General features: G+C 39.5%; 1 protein-coding gene across 3 annotated transcripts in view; it reads right to left on the bottom strand.

Moving 5' to 3' along the window:
• The window catches only part of LOC143038443 (NFX1-type zinc finger-containing protein 1-like), a 62,891-nt gene that overhangs the window by 13,346 nt on the left and 22,689 nt on the right, over positions 1-26,856 (bottom strand). For all 3 annotated transcript variants that reach the window (XM_076207640.1, XM_076207642.1, XM_076207641.1), the window contains exons 7-11: positions 24,295-25,570; positions 17,453-17,609; positions 14,630-14,741; positions 8,961-9,181; positions 6,174-6,415 (exon numbers count right to left, since the gene is read on the bottom strand). In XM_076207640.1, the coding sequence (XP_076063755.1) occupies positions 6,174-6,415; positions 8,961-9,181; positions 14,630-14,741; positions 17,453-17,609; positions 24,295-25,570 (2,008 nt within the window). The remainder of the gene's footprint in view (positions 1-6,173; positions 6,416-8,960; positions 9,182-14,629; positions 14,742-17,452; positions 17,610-24,294; positions 25,571-26,856) is intronic.

Below are 26,856 nucleotides of genomic sequence, written 5' to 3'. Positions count from 1 at the left end.
TCTTTATTTGTTCCCATAATCTCTTAAAGCCCTGCCATCTCTAATCAAGATATCACCTCTGTCAATGTAGTCTATCACCTTTATCCACCTGAATACTGTGATCATATTGCCTCTTTGTCTTTGGTCTTTAACAGTGACAGATCCAGTGTTTTTTGTCTCTCTTTATATGGTACATCTGCCAGGCTGGGAAACATTTTGGTTGCTACCCTCTGTTTTCTCCTAAATTTGCTCATATCTTCACTGTGTGGGGACCATACTACTGATGTACCTTCAAGTCTTGGACAGATCAGAGTTTCTATGAAACTTTTCATAATCTCTTCATCCATTTAGTTCAAAGCCACTTGAATCCCCTGTTCAACATACATGTCCCTTTTACCTATGGTTACCTTCACCCCATCCATCATTCTCATAGGTACAAATAACAGAAAGTACAATTACAAGTTAATTGGAAATTTGTTAACTAAAGCACATACATACATATACCAAAGGCTTTTTTCCCCTTACAAGGGAGGTAGCCATTCCATCCCCAACATACTTCACTCCCCTCCACCCTCTTCCCTCCTTCTTATCTTGGCACCTCCTGGATGATGGGTCATCCCTGTATCTTGTCCAATGCACTTGGTCAGAAGCAGTGTCGCAAGACACAGCACATCCACAGCAAGGGCACTTCATTAAATCAGCGACTCCCCCTCTCCATTCCCTCATGCAGAAAAGGAGAAGACAGGGAGAAATCATTTTGGGCTGTGTCAATTTATTTCTCATACATACTCCTTCACCCCCCATCCCCCAAACACTCCCCCTCATGCTTCACAGTATCATCCATACACAACCATTCTCCATTCACCTCATCTTGTGTCCTCTCCCATCCTTCCTCAACAGACATTTCCCTCTTCCCCAATGCCCCTTTTACCTCATCCTAGGTCGCCCCTCTCATGTTCACTCCTCCCACCTCTGCCTTCCACACCTTCTTTACTAGTCTTTCTTCACTCATTCTTTCCATGTCTAAACTATCCCAATACGCTTTCATCAATCCTATCTCCAAACCCCCTTTTTCCTCCTTACCTCCTCATTTCTCACTCTATCCAGCCTAGTAACCCCTATCATACTTCTCAGGCACTCATCTCGAACACATTCAAACTCCTCTCTTATGTTCCATGTTTCTGCCCCGTACAGTAGATAGTTTTAGATACTTGGGTGCAAATGTGGTGGAAAAGGGAGGAGAGGAGGTGGAGGTAGAATGTAGATTGAGAGAAGCAAGTAAATGCCTTGGGGGATTAAAAAGTGTAATGAGAAATATACATTTAGGAATGGATGCTAAGAGGAGATTGTATGAAGGAGTGGTTGTGCTGACAGCACTGTGTGGGGCAGAAACATGGAACATAAGAGAGGAGGAGTTTCAATGTGCTTGACACGAGGTGCCTGAGAAGTATGATAGGAGTTACTATGCTGGACAGAGAAACAAGGTGAGGAGGAGAACAGGGGTGGAAAGGGGGTTGGAAGATAGGGTTAATGAAAGAGTATCAAGATGGTTTGGACACATGAAAAGAATGAGAGAAGAAAGATTAGTAAAAGAGGTGTGGAAGGCAAAGGTAGAAGTGAACATGAGGAGGCAACTAAGGATGAGATGGATGAATGAGGTAAAAGGAGCATTGGGAAAGAGGGGAATGTTTCTTCAGGAAGGATGGTAGAAGACAATATAGGGGTGAAATTGGTGAATGAAGAATGGTTGTATATGGATGATGCTGAATGCTTGAAAAGGAGTGAGTGGGGGATAGGGGGGTGAGGGAGTATGTATGAAAAATAAACTGACACAGCACAAAGGTATTTCTCCCTGTATTCTCCATTTCTGCATGAGGGGATAGAGATGGGGGGGGGGGGGTCACTAATTTAATGAAGCAGCCTTTCTGTGGATGTGCTGTGTCTTGTGACACTGCTTCTGACCCAGGGCAGTGGGCGAGATGCAGGGATGACCTGTCATCCAGGAGGAGCCAAGATGAGGGAGGGAGGGACGGCGATGGATGGAAGTGGAGTATGTGGGGATGGAATGGGTGGGAGTGGATTTTATGCCTTTGTTTTTTTGGCTACCTCCCTTGTAAGGGGAAAAAAGCCTTTGGTATATGAATGTATATATGTATAAGATATACCCCCTCTTATTTCCTTCTCTGAGTCTACGTGACAAACACATAGTGTGCAGTACACAAGTACAACAATCACACATCCTCCTCTTCATGCTAAAACATATCCACCAGCGTGGTTAGCAGAATTGTCACAACCCAAAAAGATGGTTCCATGCCTTAGATAATTATCTACAAATGTTCTGAATACAAACAAAAGGAAAACACTATGATGAAAGAAAAACAACCTCCTGAGGTATGTGAAAAATTGGTGGACCAACAGGTATCACTGGAGAGGTGATTAACACAACCCAGTCAAACTGTAGACCTCAGCTCTGGGAAGATTATCCTTTTTGAGTGTCTGTTTAAGAATCTTAATACGGTATTTACCTAGTTGTAATATACGGGAGGGGAGCTATGCTCGTGGTGACCCGTCTTTCTATCTCTCCGCATCAAGTTTTATCTTAAAATTTTGTATAGTATTAGCGCATACTGTTTTGTTGTCTAATTTGTTCCATGTATTTATCGCTCTGTGTGGGAAACTGTTCCTTTTCAAGTTTTTTCTATAACTATCCTTTTTCAATTTTTTCCGTGTCCTCTTGTTTTACTGTTGTCCCACACTAATAGGTCGTTCCTGTCTAAAACTTCCATTCCTTTCATTATTCTGTAGATAGTTAGCAAATCTCCTCTTTCTCTTCTTTGTTCCAGAGTTGGTAGGTTCAATTTGGATAGTCTTTGCTCATATATTAGTATCACTCATAATGATACAGAATTTTTGTGTCCTGAAAGAGGGGTGCACATAATGCCTGGATTTTCGTACATATTGTATGGTTTGTAATAATATTTATGCAAGACATCCAGGGTTAAGCTCAGTGGGTCAAATTCCAAATAACCATTAATCATAAGGTTAGCCCCCTTTTTTTTTCCTTCTCCGAGCCTATGAGACAAATATGTAGTGCATAGTTAACAAGTAATCCACACCTCCTCTTCATGCCAAAACATACCCACCAGCATGGGTAGCAGAATTGTCCAAACCCAAGACTGTTCCACGCCTTAGATTATCTACAAATATTCCTCATACAAATAAAAGGAAGAGAAGATTATGCAGGTTCCATGACATAGGTTCTATATGCACCCCCAGCATATCCCAAATAGGCAAGGTCTAGCTAGATAGGAAAATGGAAAGAGGTTTAGTAGTGGGAAGCCACAGATGTGGGTCGATGGCTCAGAAGCATCACCCTCGGGGTTGGTCACCACTTAACTTAGGACATTCATTTTTGACAGGTCAGTAACTTTTCATCTCTCTTCCCACTCCCCCCCCCCCCATATGTTGAAATATTGGAAGTGAAACAAGAGTAGCTTGGGTAATCGCAATTACTATCAGTCCTTGTCCAACACTTCTTCACCATGCAGATATTTCACATTTGCACAAATAGGTAAAATACCCCACCATTTGTTGAACACAACCATGACTCATAGTACAATTTGAATTACCTGCCAGGTCGTGTTGTATGCCAGCGTCTTGAGAGGGTCTGGGAACCTAACATTTTTCCCATTAGATCTGTTATTCGCCTAACACAAATTTCATCCTGAATGACAGCTAAGGAACCTAATACTTAAATTTGGCAAGGTCTGACTATATATATATTACTATTATTAGAAATGTGTGTAGAAAAATGAAGGACGTAGGATATTCAGATCTGACAGAATGGGTTAACCAACTCCCTGAACACAGGTAAACCAACTACCTGAACAAAGTCACCAATCCAAGGCATCCAGAAATCATCAGGTTATATTAGAGTACTGGGACTAGTGCTAGGGGAATAAATGCAGTGGGGTCAATACTACTCACTGTATGCTGAAGATTGAAAATTAGATGTATGAATGAGGTTGCGCCTTACGGCACCCATCCATACTAGGGAAGCCCTTAGTTCTATTGTGTTAACAGTGTTCCATGATTGTTATTTTATATATTTTATTGTGGGGGGGGGGAGGGTATACAGCCAGCAGATTTCCCAAGTGGGTAACCTATACACCTTATCCAAAGATTTGAGTCAGATGACTTTTCCCATATATCTTAATCCATGTCATGCTATCATAATAATTTCTTTTTGTTGGTTATAATTATAATGAGATGGATGGATGGGGTGAAGGGGGCTTTGGGGAAGAGGGGAAAGTCTGTTGAGGAAGGACGGAAGAGCACAGAAGACAGGGGTGAATGGAGAATGGTCGTATATGAAAGATGTTGTTATGCATGAGGTGGAATGGATGGGGGGTGAGGTGTGAGCAAAATTTTGACGCAGCCTGAAGGGATTTCTCCCCGTCTTCTCCTTTATATGGGGGGATGGAGAGGGGGGGGTCGCCGATTTATGAAGCGGCCTTGCTGTGGATGTGCTGTGTCTTGCGACACTGCTTCTGACCCAGGGCAGTGGACAAGGTGCAGGGATGACCCGTCATCTAGGAGGTGCTAAGATGGGAGGGAGGGTGGAGGGGTGTGGAGTGTTTTCAGGGATGGAATGGGTGGGAATGATTTTATACCTTTTCCTTTTTGGCTACCTCCCTAGTAAGGGGGGAAAAGCCTTGGTATATGTACGTATGTATGTATAATTATACTCACATGTACTAGATAAGGAACACAAAGTTATAGTAACATATAATAAAGAAATCTGATTAACTGTCGTCTGTATAAAATCCCACCATTACATCTGGGGTGTGCAATGTTACTGATGATTTCTGGGGAGATGCTTCCATTCTGGTATTTTCAAGCCATTGTTCCGTTATGTTCAAATAGGCTTAGATGTACTTTGCTGCTAGTTTGTATTGTACAGTTATTATTGTCAAGTCATCTGCACATGAGAGAGCATTGATGTTTAGTTTTGGTTCTGAAGTTGGGAGTTCATTCATGAAGAGATTAAAAGATATACGTGAAAGAAATGTACCGAGGGACTACATTGTAAAGTTTTTTGTGTTCATGAGATTTGGTTGTTTCGAGTTATTCAGTAATTTCTTTCTGTGGAATTAAGTTACTACTACTTATGAATGTCTATCCCAATCTTTTTGGATAGTATGCATCTAGGGACTTTGTCAGCCTTGTTTATATCTATGGCTACCATATTGTTGGGTAGGGAGCATCAATGAATAGGAGGCACTGCCTAGGAATCAAACCTGGGACCTCCCACTGTCCAGGAAGGCATGCTTTGATTACACCATGGTCACCTCTAGTGAACATTTGCAGATCACCTTTTCCTGGGCCTCTGGCAGTCCAGGAATGTGCACTGCTATGGGATCCTACTCACTGTGCCATATTGAGTAGGGAGCATCACTGAAAAGCTGGCCCTGCCAGAGAATTAAACCAGGGACATCCAACTGTCCAGACAGATGTGCTTACCAATTACACCATGGTTGCCCCTAGTGAACACTCACACACATATGCTCTTTTTGGTGGAATTTTTGTTTGAATCCTTTCAGCACTTGTGCAACAATGACAAAAAGTGAGACAGTGCATAATAACCCAGAACAACCAGATTTCTTGCACAAAGACTGCAATGAAGCCCTACAGGGCATCATAATTTCACATATGCTATTCAATCTTTTCACAAGAACTTTAAACCCCAGAACTTAAAATATTTAAAATCAAAGTACTCTTTTATCTAGATTCTGCATTCCTTTCAACCTGGGCAGTATGGTGGGAGACATATATGACTATTAATCCATGAGGCATTTAGAGGGGCAACAAATGGTTATGAAGTAATTGTAGCTTTGACATCTTTTTCAGATAATGGCTGATCAGCAAGGGAAGGGTGAGCTTTAGTACCACTTTTATTACTAGCCATTTCAGAAATGACCATTTAGAATTAAATGACTTAATTGAATAATAATAAGAATACGTATACCAAGGGTTTATTCCCATTACCATGGAAGTAGCCAAAGTCAAGGCATAATTATACTCCCATTCACCACCCCTCTCTCCCTCTCATCTTGGCTCCTCATGGATGACAGGTCATCCCCACATCTGCTCATTTGATAAAAAAGGAATAAATAAAATAAACAAATACTTACCTTTCAAAATATCTTCAATCTCTTTCCTTTTGATGATTAATTTCATTGAAAAGTGCTTGGACTTGACGGCTCTTATATCCCTGTATGTAGTAAGAATTATTTCCTGGTATCTTCGGTTGTTGTAAATTGGGTGGTGGCAGCGTGGACACGTCTTAACTCCAATTTCCTCTTTCTTCTGCTCCAACCAGAATTCAAGACCTTCAACTTCTATTGCATGACCACAATCCTCCAGTAGAACAAACCTATAAATCAGTAGATCATTCTTTATCACTACAAATGCATACCAGAGATGTACTCTTGGGTGTTGAGGGGCAGGGAGGTTCTGCCCCCATTGAATTTTTCAATTCTTTAACTTCCACATTTTCTGGTAACTACCCCCCACCAAAAAAATGTGGAAGTTAAACAATTGAAAAATCACAGAGGGGCAGTTGCACCCCCCAGTCCCCCCTAAGGGTATGGCCCTGTATACATATGGTTTCGACATATTGTATGCAACCCATGTACATGCACATTTATATTATGAAAAAAGGATGGAATGAAGCAGAGTACAGCAAAATTAACAAAATACATAGATGAGCATCTGGAATGGTTTATTAAGTTGTAATACAATTCTAATGGGCAATTTTAATTGTAAAGATGCAATATGGGAGGAATGGTAGGGAGGGAAATGAAGAATCCTAGGTCAACATATTACAAAAAAAATTGCAATATATAATAAAATGATCCAGGGGGGAAGGAACCAAAAAAAAATTATATAGAGGCAAAGATACACCTACAACACTAACTGAATTACCAGTGTCCAATGAGGAGTGATCACATGGTTCTTGTATTTGTTCTGAAAGTATGGAAGATGAACAAAAAAGGAAATATGTAAAAGAGATAAAACTTTGCAAAAGCAAATTTTTCTAAACTAAAGAATACTTTTAAATACAATACTCGACAAGAAAGTACGGATGGGGCCGCCACTGTTTGTAATTCTTTGTCCAAAATGGAAAGACCTTAGCAGGGGGGGTAAATGATATGGACAAGGAAGTGCGAACAGACATGTGGGCGGAGCTAAGGGTAGGGTTTATGACGCATGCTATCAATCATCCCTCAGTTGCCTTTTAGCCTTCGTGAGTGTACTGGTGACGCCACCTAGGCGGTCAGTGTTTTTTGCAGACAGAGGTGCTTTCTAGTTTAATATGGGCAAGAACAAGTATTTATCACAAGAGACAATAACCCAGATCATAGCTTTACATAAATCTGGTCACCAAACAAAGGAAATAATAGAGCAGGTTGGGGTTGGTAAGACATCTGTGTGCAAGCGGGTTGCCATTTTCAAAGAAGGAAGGTGGCTGCGACACACCCGGTTAAAAACCAAGGAAAAAGTACCCCAAAAAGACATCCCCTCGTGCTACTAATGTTATCAAGAGACAGAGCATAATCCACGTGTTACCACTAGAAAAATAAAAGAAAGTAACCCAGGACTCTTTGGGGAGGTTAGTGTGCGAACAGTTAGCCACCGCATTCACGACCTTGGGTACAGAAGCCACCGCCCGGTGAAGAAGCCTCTTCTCACTCTTAACCAGAGGCGCTGCAGGTTCAAGTTTTGCAAGAAATATCTTCAATGGGATGATGACAAGTGGCTGGATATTCTCTGGACTGATGAGTCCACCTTTACTGTGACTGGCAATGGAAGCGTGTATCGACGTGCAGGTAGCAACCCTCTTGACCCCCAGTATGTTCAACAAACAGTGAAACACCCTAATTCTCTCATGGTATGGGGAAGTTTTAGTGGAAGAGGACTTGGGAGCGATGTTGTACTACCGAAAAATGTAAAAGTGAACCAATATGTTTATTATGAACTCTTAAATGACCACCTGGCGGATTCTTTTAATAGCTCAGGTGCCAACATCTTTCAAGAAGATCACGCCTCAGCCCACACTGCTCGTAGTGTTACTCAGTGGCTTAAAGACTGTCATAAACTTTACATAGCAGACTAGCCAGGCAATAGTCCTGACATGAACCCAATAGAAAACCTGTGGAACCACATTAAACAAGACCTGCAGGGTAAAGACTCGAGCTCTGTGCCCAAGCTCGAGGCAGCCATTCACCAATCCTGGGCTAGTATAACCCCTGCACATCTTGCCAAGTACGCCACTTCCATTCCAATCCGCCTTCGTGAGATTATTGCACGTAAAGGCCACCCATCAAAGTATTAGAGGTATGAAGTGAGCTTTTGTTTATTGATTTATGATTCATTCATTCTCCTCATCACTCATTCTCGCTAACCATTCATACTTCCTTGTCGAGCACTGTACATTGGAAGTTTTATATAATTAAAGAAATAGAGATTTAGAATGTACCAAAGATGAATGGGAAAGTGTGTGTGTATTTACCTAACATACTCAAGTCCTGTCTATTACTCTCAAATTTATGTGTGTATTTACCTAACATACTCATGTCCTGTCTATTACTCTCAAATTTACCTATCTTCAAATTCATGCATGGCTCTAACTTTGGCTATGTTGTTATTTACCAATCATACAAGATTTCAATTTATGAACAGTTCCAGCTAAAATTGATTATTTTTTTCTGAGCTATTCTTGGTAGTTATACATCTGTATTTCTGCACACCTTTTTGCAATTATCTTAATTTTTCTCACAATAGGCCCTCCAATCCAAAACCAAGAGATATCTTTTGTCAATGTTGTCCCCTTGAGCAACCTGGGATGACAGGTTCAATACTTCTTGTGCATATTTTGCACTTCCTTGTCTAAATAAAAACTAAACTATACCACTCACCTTGCATCTTCATCACTTTCATTGCCTAAGAGAATGAATTCTTCAAGATCCTCTTGATTACATACTCGGCACTGTGGAGGGCAAGGGTCACCACAAAATCCAATACAATCATGTCCACAAGGGAGTTTCTTCTTGCAATTCTTTTTGCATGGCTTACGGGAACATGCCTCACCACATTTGTTACTGCAACTGTGATGGGCACATTTCCAATTACAAGATTCCTGAAAAAGTAAAGTAAACATACATGTAAACGAATAAATCATATCCCTCTGGTCCCTCTTGCAGAAGATCTGCAGCTTTCAAGTAAATGGTAATGTCTCCTGGGTGGTATAGTTGATTTACGTGGAAATTGGATTATGTTGGAGGAATGAGAGGCAAACTATTAGAATGGATTAGAGATTTTTTGAAGGAAATATTGATGAGGACAGCAGTAAAGGACAAGATGCTGAGCTAAAGACCAGTAACATAAGGTTCAGTGCTTGTACCAATAATGTTTCTTGTCTATGTCAATGACATGATAGAAGGAACAACAAGCTATGCTAACATGTTTGCAGATGATGCAATAATCATGAGAAGAGTGAAAAATGAGGAAAGTAGAATACTGCAAGAACTAGATACTATTTTTTACTGCAAGAAGATCTAGATCAGGGGTGGGGAACCTTTTTGTGCATGAAAACCACCTTACAATTCATTGTCCCACATAGAGGCCGCACTGATTTTTTTTTTTTTTTTTTTTATCCCTTTTTAGGGGACAGTGTAAGTTTTCCATGCCCCTCCCCAAAAATTCTGTTTAAATTTTTTTTTTTTAATGTTAGAAATATACACACATATAAAAAATTTAAATTACTTTTACCCATTTTTTTAAATTTCAAAGTGAGTGCAGAAGTTACACTTGACCTTTTTTTTCTAATTATACCCTTTTTATGAATCTAAATTCAAAGCAATTTAGAAATGCAAAAAATGCTTATAGATATTTAAAGAGACAAAAATACTAAGCAAAAAAAATTGCATAAAATGTAATTATGAAATGAAGATTCAAAATCTTAAAAAAAAACAAAAGCTGGTCATGTTTTAAGATGCAGAAATAAAAATTGCGAAAATTATTTAACATCCCCATTTTACACTTTAATAAAGGGTTTTAAAATTCCAATTAATATTCAACTAAGATTAAATTATTGCTTTATTTTAAACGACACGGTGGAAAGAACGGAAAGGGAAACAATGCTTTCAAAGAAAACAATTATGTATAATAAAAAGTTGAGGAACTCTTCGTGAATTTTATGTGAAGTCACTCACTCACACTAGGGTGGCATAGGTGACAAGGAAATATTGCCTTTGCATGTTGCATGCTTTAAGTTAAAATTTATTGGGTTCAGAGAAAAATCATTCCAATTTCTGGGAGTGACATCACTGAACACGGTTAACTTTGCTTTCATCTATGTGTGTGGTACAGGTACTCCTCGTTTAACGACCTACTCGGTTAATGACAACTCGGAGTAACGATGGGCTTTATGACAGACCAATATTCGTTTAACGTAAATCTCCCGAAGTTACGATGTCGTGTACGATAATTAAGTTGGCTGAGGCAAATTTGTATGATGTTATAAATGAACTTGTATGGTGGATATTAGCTGTGAGGTAAAGTGTTCTGAAGCTTAGGTCTACATTACCATCCTGCAAGCTGGAAAAACTACCTGGGGTACAATATATACCGGTAGTGGTAAATTTTTAGTTTTGACCAAGGGTGCAATATAGCAATAGAAAATTAATTATTAATTTTGTAAATTATAATGTATCAACGTAATATGCAATTTTGTGAGCGGAAATAAAAAAAAAAGGTGCTAAAACAAATTTCGTAAGTAACGAAGTCATGTCGGACGAATGGTACACCATGTTTGTTATGATAGATGCCGATGTCAAGGAAATGAAAGGATGATAAATTCGCCTAACCTAAACTAAACTAACCTAACCTGTGTTTGATAAATCATTACCTGCAAATTAAATGTCATCCGGCTCGTCCTCGTTGTCGTCGTCGTGAGAGACGTTGGCAGACTACAAGATGGCATCCCGATCCTATGCTACCAACTTCGTTCATTAGCATATTTTCTTGTAGCATGGTATTTTTTACTTTCATTTCTGCCCACAAATCATATTACGTTGATACATTTTAATTCACAAAATTAATAATTAATTTTCTATTGCTATATTGCGCCCCTGGTCGAAACTAAAAAAACGCCCCGGTATTCAATATGGAATGTCAGCATACGTGGATTTGGTCATATACGGTAATTTCGGGAACATAACCACCGTAAATAAACACTAAATAAAGCTTTAATGTACTGTATAAAAGAGGGAAATACATGAAAATAAAGATACATGTATTGCTGGACATTGTACATACAGTACATGTACGTATATGTATACACTTTTGCTTAACGACCAATTCGGTTAACGACGGCGCACTGGTCCCAATTGTCGTCGTTAAACGAGGAGTACCTGTATATATTATAAGTTTCAGGTGTATAATATTTCAGACCTAAAAAATATTCAAGGTCTTTTAAAAAAAAATATGTACTGTATATCAAAGGCCGCAGGTTCCCACCTCTGATCTAGATACTATTTTTCATAGAGCCAAGAATGGGAAATGAAGCTCAATACAAAGAATGCAAAGTACTGGAAATGGACAATAGCAACATAAGGCCATCCTTTAACTATTCCTTGGGAAGCAAACCCATTATAAAAGCAAAAGAGGAGGAAGACTTGGGGGTGTTGATAAAGATAACCTGTCCCTTGACAGACATATCAGCAGGATTGTGGAAAAGACATATGGACTACTGCAGAAGATTAAAAGCGGCATTCCTTTACATGGATGAAAAGATTATGAAAATACTCGTCATAACCCCAGTACGTCCAACAAATATGCATCAATAGTATGATCCCCACACAGACTGAAGGATATAAGCAAGATCGTGAGAATACAAAGGACAGCAAACAAACTGGTCTCCAGCCTGGCAGATAAACCATTTGTGGAAAGACTAAAGCCACTGGGTCTGCCAACTTAAGATCGAAGAGAAAGAGGCGACATGATTATAGTATTCAAATTACTAAAGGGAGATTACATTGATAGAAGAGATCTCCTGATTAAAGATGCGAGGGCTTTAAGAGGTCTCACTCTGTGTAAGAAACTATTCTTTTTCAGATTAGTAAAAGAGGTGAGGCAGTGGTGGAGGGAGCAAACTTGAGGAAATGACCAAGGATGAGATGAGATGTATGGGGTGAAGTGGGTATTGAGTAAGAGGGAAATATCTGTTGAGTAAGGAAGTGAGAGGTCAGGAGATAAGGATAAATGGAGAGTGACTGGGTATAAATGATACTGTTGTACATGGAAGGGTGGGGCAGAGGATAGGGGGTAGGGGGTGTTTATGGAGAGAAGGGGTCACTGAATAAGTGAAGTGGTCTTGCTGTGGATGTATGGTGTCTTGCTATATTGATTACGGTATATAAATTTTTGTAGTTGTACATGAGTTACCCCCAGATTCTGTGAACTTGTCTGATCACATTTTCTGTGTTTATTATTACTCAGAGTAAAAGAGAATGAGTAACACAGGAGTGACTTAACATTTTATAATGCAAGTAGTGTGATGCATTGCTCATATGGCAGCCGATGCTGTGCACAAGAATTTGACTCGTACTGAAGTGGTTAAGGAGATAAGATGAGACAAAGGAATGGGTTGTGGGAATAGAAAGGGTGGGAGTAGGTAGTCTTTGACTTGGCTACCTCCCTTATATGGGAGAAAAGCTCTTGGTATATAGATGTTGTTTATTTCTTTATCCAGGTAGTATTGGCTTATTTAAAAATATTCTAGCTCTTTTTCTATATTCTGTGTATTCTTACCACTTTGCTTTTTGGTACTTTATAAACATTCTCTTAACCATGGGTTGTGTTTTATCTTCTAGTTCTATAGTATTCTTAATTGGGAAGTGATCAGATGAAAAATCTTGAATGATATCTGTTGTAGTTGTTGTCGTTCCCTAAACTGTCTGTCCGAGCAGTCCCGTCTCCCCAAGGAATGCCACAGCCGAAACTGGGTTTTCCCACAAATCCTTTATAGAATGTATGTTGTGTTGTTTGCGTGCATGATTGTGTATAATGCAGTCTTCCATTATTGTTGTATGGTATGGGGTGAAGTGTTACATCCTGGGCAGCTGTTCACAATGTGTCGTGGGACCACCCAACAACCCCAAGAGTTGGGGGTCAAATGGCGGCAACCAGCCCTGGCCACCGGCTCTACGCAGGTGGCACCGATCCGCAAGAGGAGCTACGACTGCCTTGGGGAGTAACACAATCCTTTCTGTTGTAGTTGTCAAGTGGGGTTGTTGCTGGATCTATAACGTTCAGGTTGGGAAGTTCTGTCTTTTTTTTTCTACTGTGTGTTAAGCAAGATTGGATAATATGTATTTGGATTACCTGCTAGTATGAGGTTTGTTATTGAACTGAATGGTTGGAGTTTTGGATTAAAGCCCTGAGGGGTTGATGAAATTGGTGAGATATATGTTTGTGACAGTGTAGGTCATTTTCTTTATTTGTTTGGATTATGATCATTTCTGTTATGGTGTCTGCAAATGATTGTCTGGAATCTTCTTAATTGTTGGAGAAGGGTATGATGTTGTGTACTAGTGTTACGAGTTCACCTTTGTGTCTTGTAGTTTTTTTTATTGTTGTGTAGTGAGTGATGAGGGTCTTGTTATTTGTGGTGTCAATTTTGTTTCTTAGTATTTACCTAGTTGTAATATACGGGAGGGGAGCTATGCTCATGGTGACCCGTCTTTGTATCTCTCCGCATCAAGTTTTATCTTAAAATCTTGTATAGTGTTTGCACATACTGTTTTGTTGTCTAATTTGTTCCATGTATTAATCGCTCTGTGTGGGAAACTGTTCCTTTTCAAGTTTTTTCTATAACTATCTTTTTTCAGTTTTTTTCCGTGTCCTCTCGTTTTACTGTTGTCCCACACATTATATGTATTCTGTGTTCATGTAGTAAGTGGAGAAATTTTGAGTGTTTGTTAGCAAGTCCATTTACATTTTTCTGTAGTATTTTTAGGCTGTATTTATGTGTTGAGTGTTGTCTTGTGTTAGTTAGTTCCAGTTCTTTATACAGGCTTTGTTGATCAGTGTTGTACATGTTAGGTGGAACTAATAGTGCCATGCATTGCATTTGATGGATGTGTGCATGGTTTACAGTTTTAGAGCATGTAGGGCAAGTGTAAGGGACTGGTTTGGTTTCTATGTTGCTGGCTAATAGAAATGGGAAGGTTGATGCCTGTACATTGACCTTCTTGTGTGAAAAAATAGCAAGTATAAGGGATTGGTTTGGTTTCCATGTCGCTGGCTAGTTGAAATGAGAAGGTTGATGCCTGTACATTGACCTTCTTGTGTGAAAAAAATAGGAATATTGGAAAGGGAATTGGGGAGTTGTGTTTAAAAGTGTAAGAAGAAGTCTCTGGCTCAATCTAAAGATCAGGTGTCAGCCCTCTCCTTGAGAATGTGGGGAGTGTTATATCCATTTGATGTCTGCAGTGGGGAGGGGGTAATTATATAGTAATTATGGAAAATATATCCTAAAGCTATGCAATTTAGATCAACCAATGATAAACAAATCTGAACTTACTTTACAAGGTGCACAGGGAATTCCACACTTTTTACAGCACTTGCTGTGGTCACACTTCCATGGGCACATCGCTTGACATGGTGGACATACTTTACTACACTTTTCCTTGCATCTGTAAAAAGTGTACATTTGGATATTTAACATAAATGTGTCAGTAATGGATGCATTCCATGCAATCACTGTATAAGTACAGCTTAATCCCACTAGTCATTGACTTGATGTAGGGATTCACACATTTGCTGAAACTTCATGGTACCATCAGACATTTGTGCTTGTTGATGTGTCACTAAGCAGATTACACAATGGTGACTTATTCTACTGCCCAGATGTAGTGCCAGTCTGATTCATGCCACACACCCATTCAAAGTTTTCTCATTGCCTCTATTCACTTATTCATGAGCTTATTTGTGAAACTTTTGTGTATTGTGCGATTTCCAATTAAGTAACAGTTATGTACAAGAAAGTCCTATGACCCATTTTGTGCAAGGATTGTTATAATTGTGTTTAAGAATTCTGTCACATTCATGGTCTTTTATCTGTCCTCAAGCAGGCTGTGCGGTGGTGACTTATTCTTGCCTGTGCCTTGGTGTAGCATTAGTATTTGTGTTACCCACCCACCTGGAGTACCCACCATTCTCAGTATTCTCAAAGCACCTATTTACTGTTATTTGTGACCAGATTCATGAAACTTTTATGCAATATATAATTTCGCCCACTGCCCTGGGTCAGAAGTAGTGTCACAAGACACAGCACATCAACAGCAAGGCAGCTTCATTAAATCGGCAACCCCTCCCTCCATCCTTTTCATGCATCACAGCATCATCTATACACAACCATTCTCCATTCACCCCCTTTTTCTGTCTTCTTCCCTCCTTCCTCAACAGACATTCCCCTCTTTCCCAATGCCCCATTTACCCCATCCATCCATCTCATCCTTGGTTGCTCCCTCATGTTCACTCCTACCACCTCTGCCTCCCACACCTTTTTTACTAATCTTTCTTCACTCATTTTTTCCATGTGTCCAAACCACCCCAATACTCTTTCATCAACCTTACCTCCCAACTCCCTTTCTATCCCTGTTCTCCTCCTCACCTCTTCGTTTCTCACTCTATCCAGCCTAATAATCCCTATCATACTTTTCAGGCACCTCATCTCAAACACATTCAAACTCCTCCTCTCTTCTTCTCTATGTTACACGTTTATGCCCCATATAGTGCCATCAGCACAATCACTCCTTCATTTGATCTCCTTTTAGTATCCATTCCCAAATGTCTATTTCTTACACTTTTTAATCCCCCAAGGAATTTGGCCTTGTCTGGGGCCCATCAAATAGGCCCAATGTGACCAGAGTCAGCGAGCCAGACCCCAGAGAATTTGCCCAATATGGTCTGAGTCAGTCAAATTCTACTGCAAGTCACAAAGTCCCCAACTCACTTGTGATGATACCCAAATCTTTAACTTGAGTTTCGAGGCTGGAACCCATAACCTGTCATGAGGTGCTGATCAATGAATAGCCAGTAGTTCTATGGTATGAATGGTGGGTGGCGCGTACTCATAAATACCACGGTTCATACAAATACAAAGTAGTACATAACATGACATATACATAATTTATGTACCACTACTACTGACATATGTACAATACAAGGATGTAAATAATCACCAAGTGAACAAGTTAATGGGAATGATGACTAGATTCACCCAATTCAGTGACAGGAGTCATTTAATTTGAATGAGTGACTCATTAATCTTCCATCACTAACCACCATTGTGTTGTGTTCCCCCAGCCAGTCCTCCCAACTTTACCAATTTCTCCCATTAATATCTTTGATACGATGACACTTATATAGGCGTCATGAGGTGCAAGTGGGTACCCAAGGATACTGGCATCAGCGTCTTGATTATATATTTTTTTTGTAGTAGTACATGCGTTACCCAAAATTCTGTGAACTGGTTTGATCTCGTTTTGTGTTTATTATTACTCAAGAGTAAATGAGAAGAGTAATACAGCAGTGACTTTATATTTCATAATGCGAGTAGTGTGCTGTAGCATATAGCCAATGCTGCATGTGATAATTTGACTTTTACTTGAGTAGTTAAATGTTGAAAAACGTTAATGTAAATTCATAATTGTAGTCTCCCATCTTTTATCTTTACAATTCAGTAAAGAAAATGTGGTGTCACAATTTAAAATCTCACACAATTTGTTTCTCAAGTTAGCAATACACAAATTCTGTCAAAACACCCTTTAGAAATTCAGGTTTTCCAAGGCATTTCAGTTCTTGGATGTTTTATGGAATTCAAATTATTTCAGCAAATTTTTAATAGTCTCCGTCTTTTATAGGAAAACAGTTATTCACTATCAGTGTTACAGCCAGGCCACTCCTTTGTCAACTGAATGTAAAAACTATCATTCACTCTTAATAATTGTGTTACATAACTTATGTTTTGCATGCAAAGTAATAATGTACTTTCAGAATATCTTTACTTTCAGAAGGTCCAAACTCCCTTCACTTCTGAAATTAGACTTTTACTGTAATCAAATTGAGATAGCTTTTTAATAAAATGTAAATTATTGATGATAAAGATCTCTTTGACTCAACAAATGTAGCTCACTTTAAAAATATGTAGTGTCAAATGTTGGATACATTTTACTTGGTCTCCTATCTCATCACAAGGCCTGTTAGTGTCATTTTTCTTGGAAACTCTGGCACAGATAATTCCCAACTTTGAGATAACACCTCTACACCATTCTATTGTATGCAATTTAGGGCTACTATGTTGTACATTTACATAATCTCCAAGAACTGGAGAGGAACTTACACGTGTCCACACACAAGCTGCCTTTCACAAGGTTCACCACATGGCATGTGTAGCCGCCCATTCAAACATTGGCCACACATCCCACTGCAAATATGGCTACAATCTAGGATTTGACCACAAGGTTCCAGGCAGTATGCCCAAGCTTCTTCATCTGCAACTGAAATGAAAGGAATTCAATTTACAAGATAGCACCATAAAAAAAAAAACAAAAAAAAAAAAAAAACATACAGACACTGGCTTCTTCACCCTTTCCAAGGAGGTAGTCAAAGTTAAATGCACAATTCCACTCCTACCCATTCTCTTATCCATCATTCTTTCTTGGCTCCTTATGGATGACCATCCCTGCAATTAACCCATTGCCCTGGGTCAGAAGCACTTCAGTAATACACAGCACATTCACAGCAAGGCCACTTCTTGTAATCATGGACCCCTTCTCCATCCTCTCATGCAGAAACATTGAATGAATAAATAAATACAATAATCTCTTGCTGAATACCCACAGCTTCTACAGTTTGAATCTGTGGCTTGGCCTATAATACAAGAATGGTTAGCAAGAAACTTTTTGATAAAGAATCTGTTACCGGATTGGCCAAATTTCTCAAAATATTCCTAAAGAATATATGAGGGTACCAATTTGCAATACAATACATAAAATACACATACTGAGGGCTTTTTCTCCCTTACAAGGAATTAAGGTAGCAAAAGTCAAAAGGCAATCTATTCCCACCCATTTCATCCCAACCCACTCCACTCCATTCACCACCGTTTCCTCCCTTTTTTTCTTGGCTCCTCCTAGATGATGGGTCATCCCTACATCTTGCCAACTGTCCTGGGTCAGAAGAAATGCACCAAGACACAGTACATCCACAGCAAGGCAGTTTCATTTAATCAGTGACCCCGCCTCTCTGTCCTCTCATACAGAAAAAGAGATAAGGAGATATCCCTTCAGGCTGTGTCAAAAAACTCACACATAACCACTCCCTAATCCCCCCATCCCCCACCCCCTTCCATGCATCACAGTTTCATCCATACACAACCATTCTCCACTTACCCCTTTCTTCTCTTATTTTTCCTCAACAGACATTCCCCTCTTGCTCAATACTTCTTTTACCCCATCCATCCACCTCACCCCACCCTCAATGGGTGGGAGTGGATTATGCCTTTGAATTTGGCTACCTCCCTTGTATGGGGGAAAAAGCCCCTGATATATTATGTTACCCATCTCACCCTCAGTCACCCCCCCTCCCACCATGTTAACTATCCACCTCTGCCTTCTACACTTTTTACTAATCTTTCTTCACTCATTCTTTCCATATGTCCAATCCATTCTAATACACTTTCATCAATCCTATCTCCCAGCTCCTTTTCCCCACCAACTCTTTTCTTCACCTCTTAGTTTCTTGCTCTATCCAGTCTAGTATCTAGTAACTCCTACCATACCCCTTCATACAATTTCCTCTTAGTATCCACTCCTAACACAGTATATGAATAATAGCAGCAAAGAACAGTGAACCTACTTGAATAAACTAGAAAAAGGGTTAGAATATAAATAATTGAAAGCCTAGCCTTAAAAATCCAGTGATGAAGCTCACACTGGACAACCATGGAAAAAAAATTAATAACACTAATTGGACCTTTCTATTGTTTTCTCTTGCAGAAGACCTGTGGCCTTCAGGTAACAAGTGACAACACCGCCATATTACTTTCAACCACTTGTCAAGTACCTACCAACAAAATTCAACAAGAATGCAACTTGAATCCATTGCAAGTACTGTCTTTAGATAATACATACATATTCCAGAAGCTTTTTTCCCCCTTACAAGGGAAGTAGAAAAAAAAAACAAAGGTATAGAAACCACTCCCAACCATTCCATCCCTATCACACTCCACTCCCCTCCACCCTCTTTCCTCTCTCTTATCTTGGCACCTCCTGGATGATGGGTCATCCCTACATCTTGTCCACTGCCGTGGGTCAGAAGCAGTGTCACACGGCACAGCACATCCACAGCAAGGCCGCTTCATTAAATCGGCGACCCCCTCTCCGTCCCCTCATGTAGAAAAAGAGAAGATGGGGAGAAATCCCTTCGGGCTGCATCAAATTTTTCTCACACATACTCCCTCACCCCCAATCCCCCACCCATTCCACCTCATGGATCACATCATCCATATACAACCATTCTCCATTCACTCCTGTCTTCTGTCCTCTCCCATCCTTACTCAACAGACATTCTCCTCTTTCCCATAGCTCCTTTTACCCCATCCATCCATCTCATCCTAGGTTGCCCCCTCATGTTCATTCCTTCCATGCCTCTTTTACTAGTCTTTCTTCACTCATTCTTTCCATGTGTCCAAACCACCCCAATACTCTTTCTTCCACCTATCTCCCAACTCCCTTTCCACCCCTATTCTTCTCCTCACCTCCTCATTTCTCACTCTATCCAGCCTAGTAACCCCTATCATACTTCTCAGACACCTCATCTCAAACACATTCAAATTCCTCTCTTCCTCTTATGTTCCATGTTTCTGCCCCATACAGTGCTTTGGATAATAAAAACATTAATAACTATCTTCTAGTAACTCATTAGAACCACCCAACTATGCCTTCACAGAGTGGTTCCCAACAATCAGCAAGATGTGCATAAAATGTACAAATATTACAGAATGGAGCAATTAACACGCATACCAAAATCCACTCCAGCTGGACATTTGCATACAGAAACCAATATCCTCCCCATAGAATGCCATATAAAAATAATGGAACACAATTTTATGCCAGAACCCTTTGTGCCACACACCCATCATACTCTCTCAAGCACCAGTTGAATGCAACAAGAAGCTACATGAATCGAATAATGAACCTCAATGTCAGAAAATCACACAGTCTAGGTGGAATGGCAAATTGAATACTAAAGGAATGTAAAGAAGAACTAGTAGACAAAATATACAACATAATATGTTGCTCACTCAAAGAAGGAAAAATGCCACAAGACTGGAGAAATGCTGATATTGTGCCAATTCTACAAAGGAAATAAAGAAGACCCAACAAATTACAGACCAGTTTCCCTTAAAGCACAGTAGCAAAAATCTGCAAAGTTATAAAAAAGTAGTGATAAGACATCTGGAGGAGAATAATATACTAAATCCAAGACAATTTGGATTGAGACAGGGAAGATCGTGCAAAAAAATTTGATCTGCTTTTATTCAAGGCTACTAGATATAATACAGGTAAGGGACGGATGGGCAGATTGTGCTTTCTTAGATATACAAAAAGATTTTGATAAAGTCCCACCAAAAAACTTTTAAGAAAGATGGAAACTATAGGAGGGATACAAGGTAAACTACTGAAGTGGATGGAGGACTTTTTGCATGGAAGAGAAATGAGGGTAGTGCTCAGAGAGAAAACTTCTACTAAATGTGGATGGAGGACTTTTTGCATGGAAGAAAAATGAGGATAGTAGTCAGAGAGAAGTCTTCTACTTGGGAAGAGGTAATTAGTGGAGTCCCACAAGGATTAGTGCTGGCTCCAATAATGTTTGCCATTTATGTGAATGACATGGACAAGGGAGTGGAATGTTATATGAACTTCTTTTCAAATGATGCAAAACTGTTAAAGAAAGTGAGTACTGAAATGGACTGTAAATCATTAGAGAGAGATCTAAACAGTTTGGGAGTGGAGTCAGAAGTGGGAAGTGGTGTTCAACACTAAAAAATGTAGCATAATGGAGTTTGGAAAAAAAATATATATATATATATCTGGAAGATATAGAATTGGTGGAAAAGAATTCAAGAAAGAGGGATCTGAAAATGTCCTGGGAGTGAGCAGCACAAAAGATATGTCCCCTGACAAACATATAAACAAAATTGTTGGTGAAACCTACAACTTACTAATAGCAATAAAAGTTGCTTTTACCTACCGTATTTTTTGGACCATAAGGCACACCTGTAATTTGCTGTTCCCCGTCCTTACATAAGGTGCACCTGGTCTCATCATTGGATAATCATGCATATGTGAGTGCATTCAGAACTGAACATTTTCGTTGTTGAATGAGAAAAATTGGTTGGGCTTTATCAAAATTACAAAACTAATTGATATATATTTTTTCTATTTTGGTCAGTGAAATCAGACCACCTCCATGAATGGTCTGCCCTGCCAATACCCCTAAAAAACAACATAAACACGTTATGGGAATTGTGGGGAATAAAACCAACATTAGCAGTTTTATTCCCAGAATGCTCTATTCACTTAAAAACACAAGATTTATTACAATTGACGGTAAATTTTTAGTTTCGACCATGGGCACAATATAGCAATAGAAAATCATTAATTTTGTAAATTATAATGTATCAACATAATATGCAATTTTGTAAGCGGAAAAAAACAGTGCTAAAACAGATTTCGTAAGTAACGAAGTCGTGTCGGACAAATGGTGCACCGTGTTTGTTATGATAGATGCTGACGTCCTCTGACCTAACCTGTGTTTAATAAATCATTACCTGCAAATTAAATCTCATCCGGCTTGTCCTCGTTGTCGCCGTCGTGAGAGATGTTGGCGGGCTTTTCAACCACTCTCTCAGTTAGCAGGGTATACAAAGTTCTTGCAGCTTGAAGGAATGCATGTATCTCCGCTCCATAACATTCCTTCAAGAAAATATGACTGGCGAGGTACTGTCGGAAATACCAAGGTATTTTTCTATTTTCATTTCTGCCCACAAAATTACATTTTACATTGATACATTTTAATTTACAAAAATAATAATTAATTTTCTATTGCTATATTGCACCCATGGTCGAAACTAAAAAAAAATACCCAAATGACTACAGTCGGTGTGGAGTGAGACTAGACCAATGCAAAATGGCTGTCAGTGTTGTGGACGCTATCATATCAAAGCCATGATAGCGTGAATGAATGCAGTGGCATGGACTTGAAAACTGTCGAAGTTTTCGCAATTTTCTTGTCAATATACATGCATCTTTGTTATAACTTGGCTGTAACTTTTGCTATGCCTGTGCACTGTCGCCGTCAGCAGGCTAGCTACGAAACGTGTCAAAATAGTATGTCACTGTCCGAGGCATTTTTTTGCACTGAAGCCACACATAAGGTGCACCTCACAATAAGGCGCACCACCTGATTTTGGCCGATTTTAAGGATTTTTCCCGCGCCTTATGGTCCAAAAAATACAGTACTTGGATGTAGATATGGTAAGGAAAATGCTAGACACAATTATAAGGCTTAAATTGGAATATGCAGTGACACAGTGGTCAACCAATCCAAAAAAGAATATAAAGAAGATTGAGAGAATCCAGAGAGAAGCTACAAGGATGGCCCCAGAACTATCAAATATATGAAGACTGTTAAAATTGGATTTGCTGACTCTGGAACAGAGTAGAGAAAGAGGTTACTTGTTGAACAACTATAGAATTATGAAGGGCATGGAAGTCCTTGACAGAGAAGACTTATTAAACTGGGATAAAAGAAACACAAGAAGACATGGAAAGAAGCATAAAAAGGACAATTATAGAAGGGACCTGAAAAATAACATCTTTCCCCACAGAGTGGTGGATGAAAAAACAGTGTGTGCTAAAACAATACAAGAATTTAAGAACAAACTGGATATGGAGAGATACAAAGATGGGACACCATCAGCTTAGCTTGCCTTTCCCATAAGATACAACTAGGTAAATACATATACCAAAGGCTTTTTTCCCCTTACAAGGGAGGTAACAAAAAAAAACAAAGTCATAAAATCCATTCCCACCCATTCCATCCCCACATACTCCACTCCCATCCATTCCCTCTTCTCTCTTATCTTGGCTCCTCCTGGATGACTAGTCATTCCTGCATCTCACCCACTGTTCTGCATCAGTAGCAGTGTTGCAAGAGACAGGACATCCACAGCAAGGCCACTTCATTAAATCGGTGACCCCCACTCTTTATCCCCTCATGGAGAAGACAGGGAGAAATCTCTCCTATCTGTCAATTCATTTTTCACACATACTTAATCACCCACCCAATCCCTTTCATGTATCACAGCACCATCCATACACAACAATTCTCCCTTCACCCTATCTTCGGTCTTCTCCCATCCTTCCTCAACAGACATTCCCCTCTTTCCCAATGTCCCTTTTACCCTATCCATCCATCTCATCCTTGGTTGCCTCCTCATATTCACTCCTTCTACAAGACTAGTCATAGCATATTACCCACTTATAACTTAACTGTACCACAAAATATGTCCATTTGGTTCAATAAACAAGCCCTTCACGAGAGCCCACCACATTCAATACTACATTAGCATGCCCCCTTACATATGCACCATAGATGATTAAAAAGAAGAAAAAAAAAGCTACATCAGCTAAGAAACAATCCAATAGAATAGGCCTAACCACAATTTTAATCTGGTCAAGATACAATCACCCCTGTGAAGACACAACATCCCTCACACTATAGTGCCCCATACAAACAATCCCTAGATAGCACACTATATCTTCTCAGAGTAACTTGTAGACCTACCTGAAGGCTGTTGCTGGTTACCTGAATACTGTGGGTTTTCTATAAGTCCTGGAGCAATAGACTGATTAGTCAAAGCTAACAGAAATCTCGGTCCAAGTCAAGACACCAAGTTTGAGTGTACCTTCACATGGTTCAGGTGCTGATGGATTATGAAGATTGATGGTAGGGAGATATTCTTAGACATCCATCACAAGAAACCACCATCAGCAGGTACCCAATGTTGGACCTTACATGCCTAAGGAATTATTCCATTTTCTAATTTGAAATATACAGTAGAACAAGAGACAAAAAACATTAATAGTCACTTGGCAGAACTAAAATAATCCTTACTTGTATACTTGAGATAGCAGGGAAGGCCAATTGCATGACCTTTTGGACACTTTTTTGAAGTTTTGACAATCTGCTGACATTCATTGGTGCATGGATCACAACATCGTGCCTTGCATTGGTGTTGACACTCAAGAGTTAAAGTACATTTGTTCTGACAGTGTTTAGCTGAAGCTTCTTTATGACATTCAATCTCAATCTTGTGGTTACAGGATGGAACAGTTTTTTCAACTATCTCCATACAACCACCACATTCTTCAAAGCACATTTTCTTACATTTGTGACCACAACTGAGAAATTCCTTGCATTTTTTTCTGCACTCAATCTCTTCTGGTGGTTTGCTGCAGGAAACATTTTTCTGCTCATGGCCACAAGGCAAAACTTTATCAACTTTAAACATACATTTGCCACATTCTTCATAGCATTTTTTTGTACACTTATGATCCTTTGAGCACCCTTCTGGGTTTTCCTCACAGTCTGCAAAGCAGCGATACTCTTCATGATCAGGATCATTTGTCTGATGACAATTGAATCTGCATTTGTGCCCACATTCAAGGCGAGTGTCACATGGTAGAGGACATTTGAAATATTGTGGGTCTTTATGACATGCCATAGGAACAACATGGTCACAAGTAGGGATTCTTTTATCAACAATTTCTTTGCAATCATACTCCTTCCTCTTCACATAACAAGGTATAGTGTCAGTGTGACCGCAAGGCAAGCGTTTCCTCACTAAAACTTTGCAAGGTTCGCATTCTTGCCAACACTTTAGAGGGCATTGGTGATCACGCTTACACAGAATTTCTGGACAATCAAGCTTACATCTGACATCTTCATGACCTTTATCTATCACATGGCAAACTTTTGGGCAGGGGTGACCACAGCGTGGTAGAAACTTGGGACAGGATCTAGTACATCCTCCCTCTGGGGATTTTTTGAAAATGTCATCACCTGATGATGCTGTGATCAGTTCATCTGGATGATTTTCACATTTTAGGATCAAATTTTCTCCAATCATCTTCTCATCCTGCAGTGACTTGTTAATAGTTTTCCATAGGTCACTTGATGAACAGAGAATGCTCATATTGCCTGCAATGTAGAGTCCATGTTTGGCTCGGGACAAAGCTACACATACACGGTTGTCTGTCCGCAAAAAACCAACTTTCCCTTCTTCATTGCTGCGAACCAGTGACAAAAGAATGATCTTGCTTTCTTCACCTTGAAAGTTGTCCACTACACATATGCGCACATTGGAGCAAGGACTGTGCATGCGCTGGATCTGAAAGTCAATAAAATACAACTGTAACTTTCACATAGTAAAAATTACTCTTTTCAATTATGAAATGAATTTGATCAATTTAAATACAATTAGATATCCTTATGGGCCTTCCATTTTCTCTTACTTTGAGTAAATTATACTACTAAGTATCCAATTAAAATGGTTAAAACAAAGATTATTTACAACACAGTCAAGTAACAAAAAGTCACATCAAAGTACCAGAGTAATGCTGAAAATCAGTTACCCTCATACACTCCCAATGCAACTCCTCCTTAAATATGTTAAGTTCATATTTGTATGTTGGCAGTGTTGTGCAATTTATGAAGAAATGCAAATGTGGGTGAAGCACTCTAGGAGTGTGGGCAGATGTTATCTATTGTTTTACCTACAGTGTTGCTATGTATGTTGTAATGATCACAGTGAAGTTTATGTGTAATCCATCCTTTTTGAATGGGCCTCCTAGTGATGTATGGTTAATCAAGTGCAGTAAAGATCCTTTTGACTACATACTAGTGAGAGGTCTGTACATCATTCAGTCAATCCACTCTCCTGGGTCTCTCCTCCATGAGAGACCAAACAACTGCATGAGGTGCTCCAAGATGCCTGAGTCATCTATTCGCCATCCATCTTCATAACCCATAAACATCCTCATATACATTTAGTGGTGCAACTCCAAGAGGTTTACATTCAATCTTCAAAATGGGCCCCAGATTTTTAGCAGTGATTGTAATTCCACAAGGCTAACAATGAATGACTATTCTATGACTACAAACCAGAGACACAAACAGTTTCAGTAAATACTGACATCAGCCCATAGTTTCTTTCCAGAGATCTATGAGAGGGTCAAACTACTACCAGTTGCTGTAGGGTTGCAAGTTTGCTGGTGAGAATATACTTGTGGCTGGGTCAGAGGAGGGTCCAAATGGTTAGTGATGGAGTTGGATATATTATGTATGCTTACTTCTTAAGGTGGGTGTATTGTCATAATATGCTACAACAATAATTTGCCTCAGTTTTTAAGAAACTGAAAATCCATACCCCAAAAATATCTAGCAACAGTCCTCGGACACAATTAACTATCTCTGAGAAGAAATACTGTATTGTCTGTGTTGTGTTAGCATGGGACCATTTCTGTCACCAGCCTCTAGGATGAATCAGAATAGGTCCTAGTCTCTTGAAATGGAAAGATGGAGGTGGAAGTTGATGGAAAGCTTGGGCCCAGCCTTAGAATTAAGTGTCAGTGTCATCTGCACCTCTAGGTGGAGAGGATATTGGCAGGTCTTGAT

The sequence above is a fragment of the Oratosquilla oratoria genome, chromosome 24, assembly GCF_046742065.1.
Source record: "Oratosquilla oratoria isolate Oo_2021 chromosome 24, ASM4674206v1, whole genome shotgun sequence".
NCBI lineage: Eukaryota > Metazoa > Arthropoda > Malacostraca > Stomatopoda > Squillidae > Oratosquilla > Oratosquilla oratoria.
The sequence above is the reverse complement of the archived record's forward strand: the minus strand, read 5'-3'. Positions and strand labels throughout refer to the sequence as shown.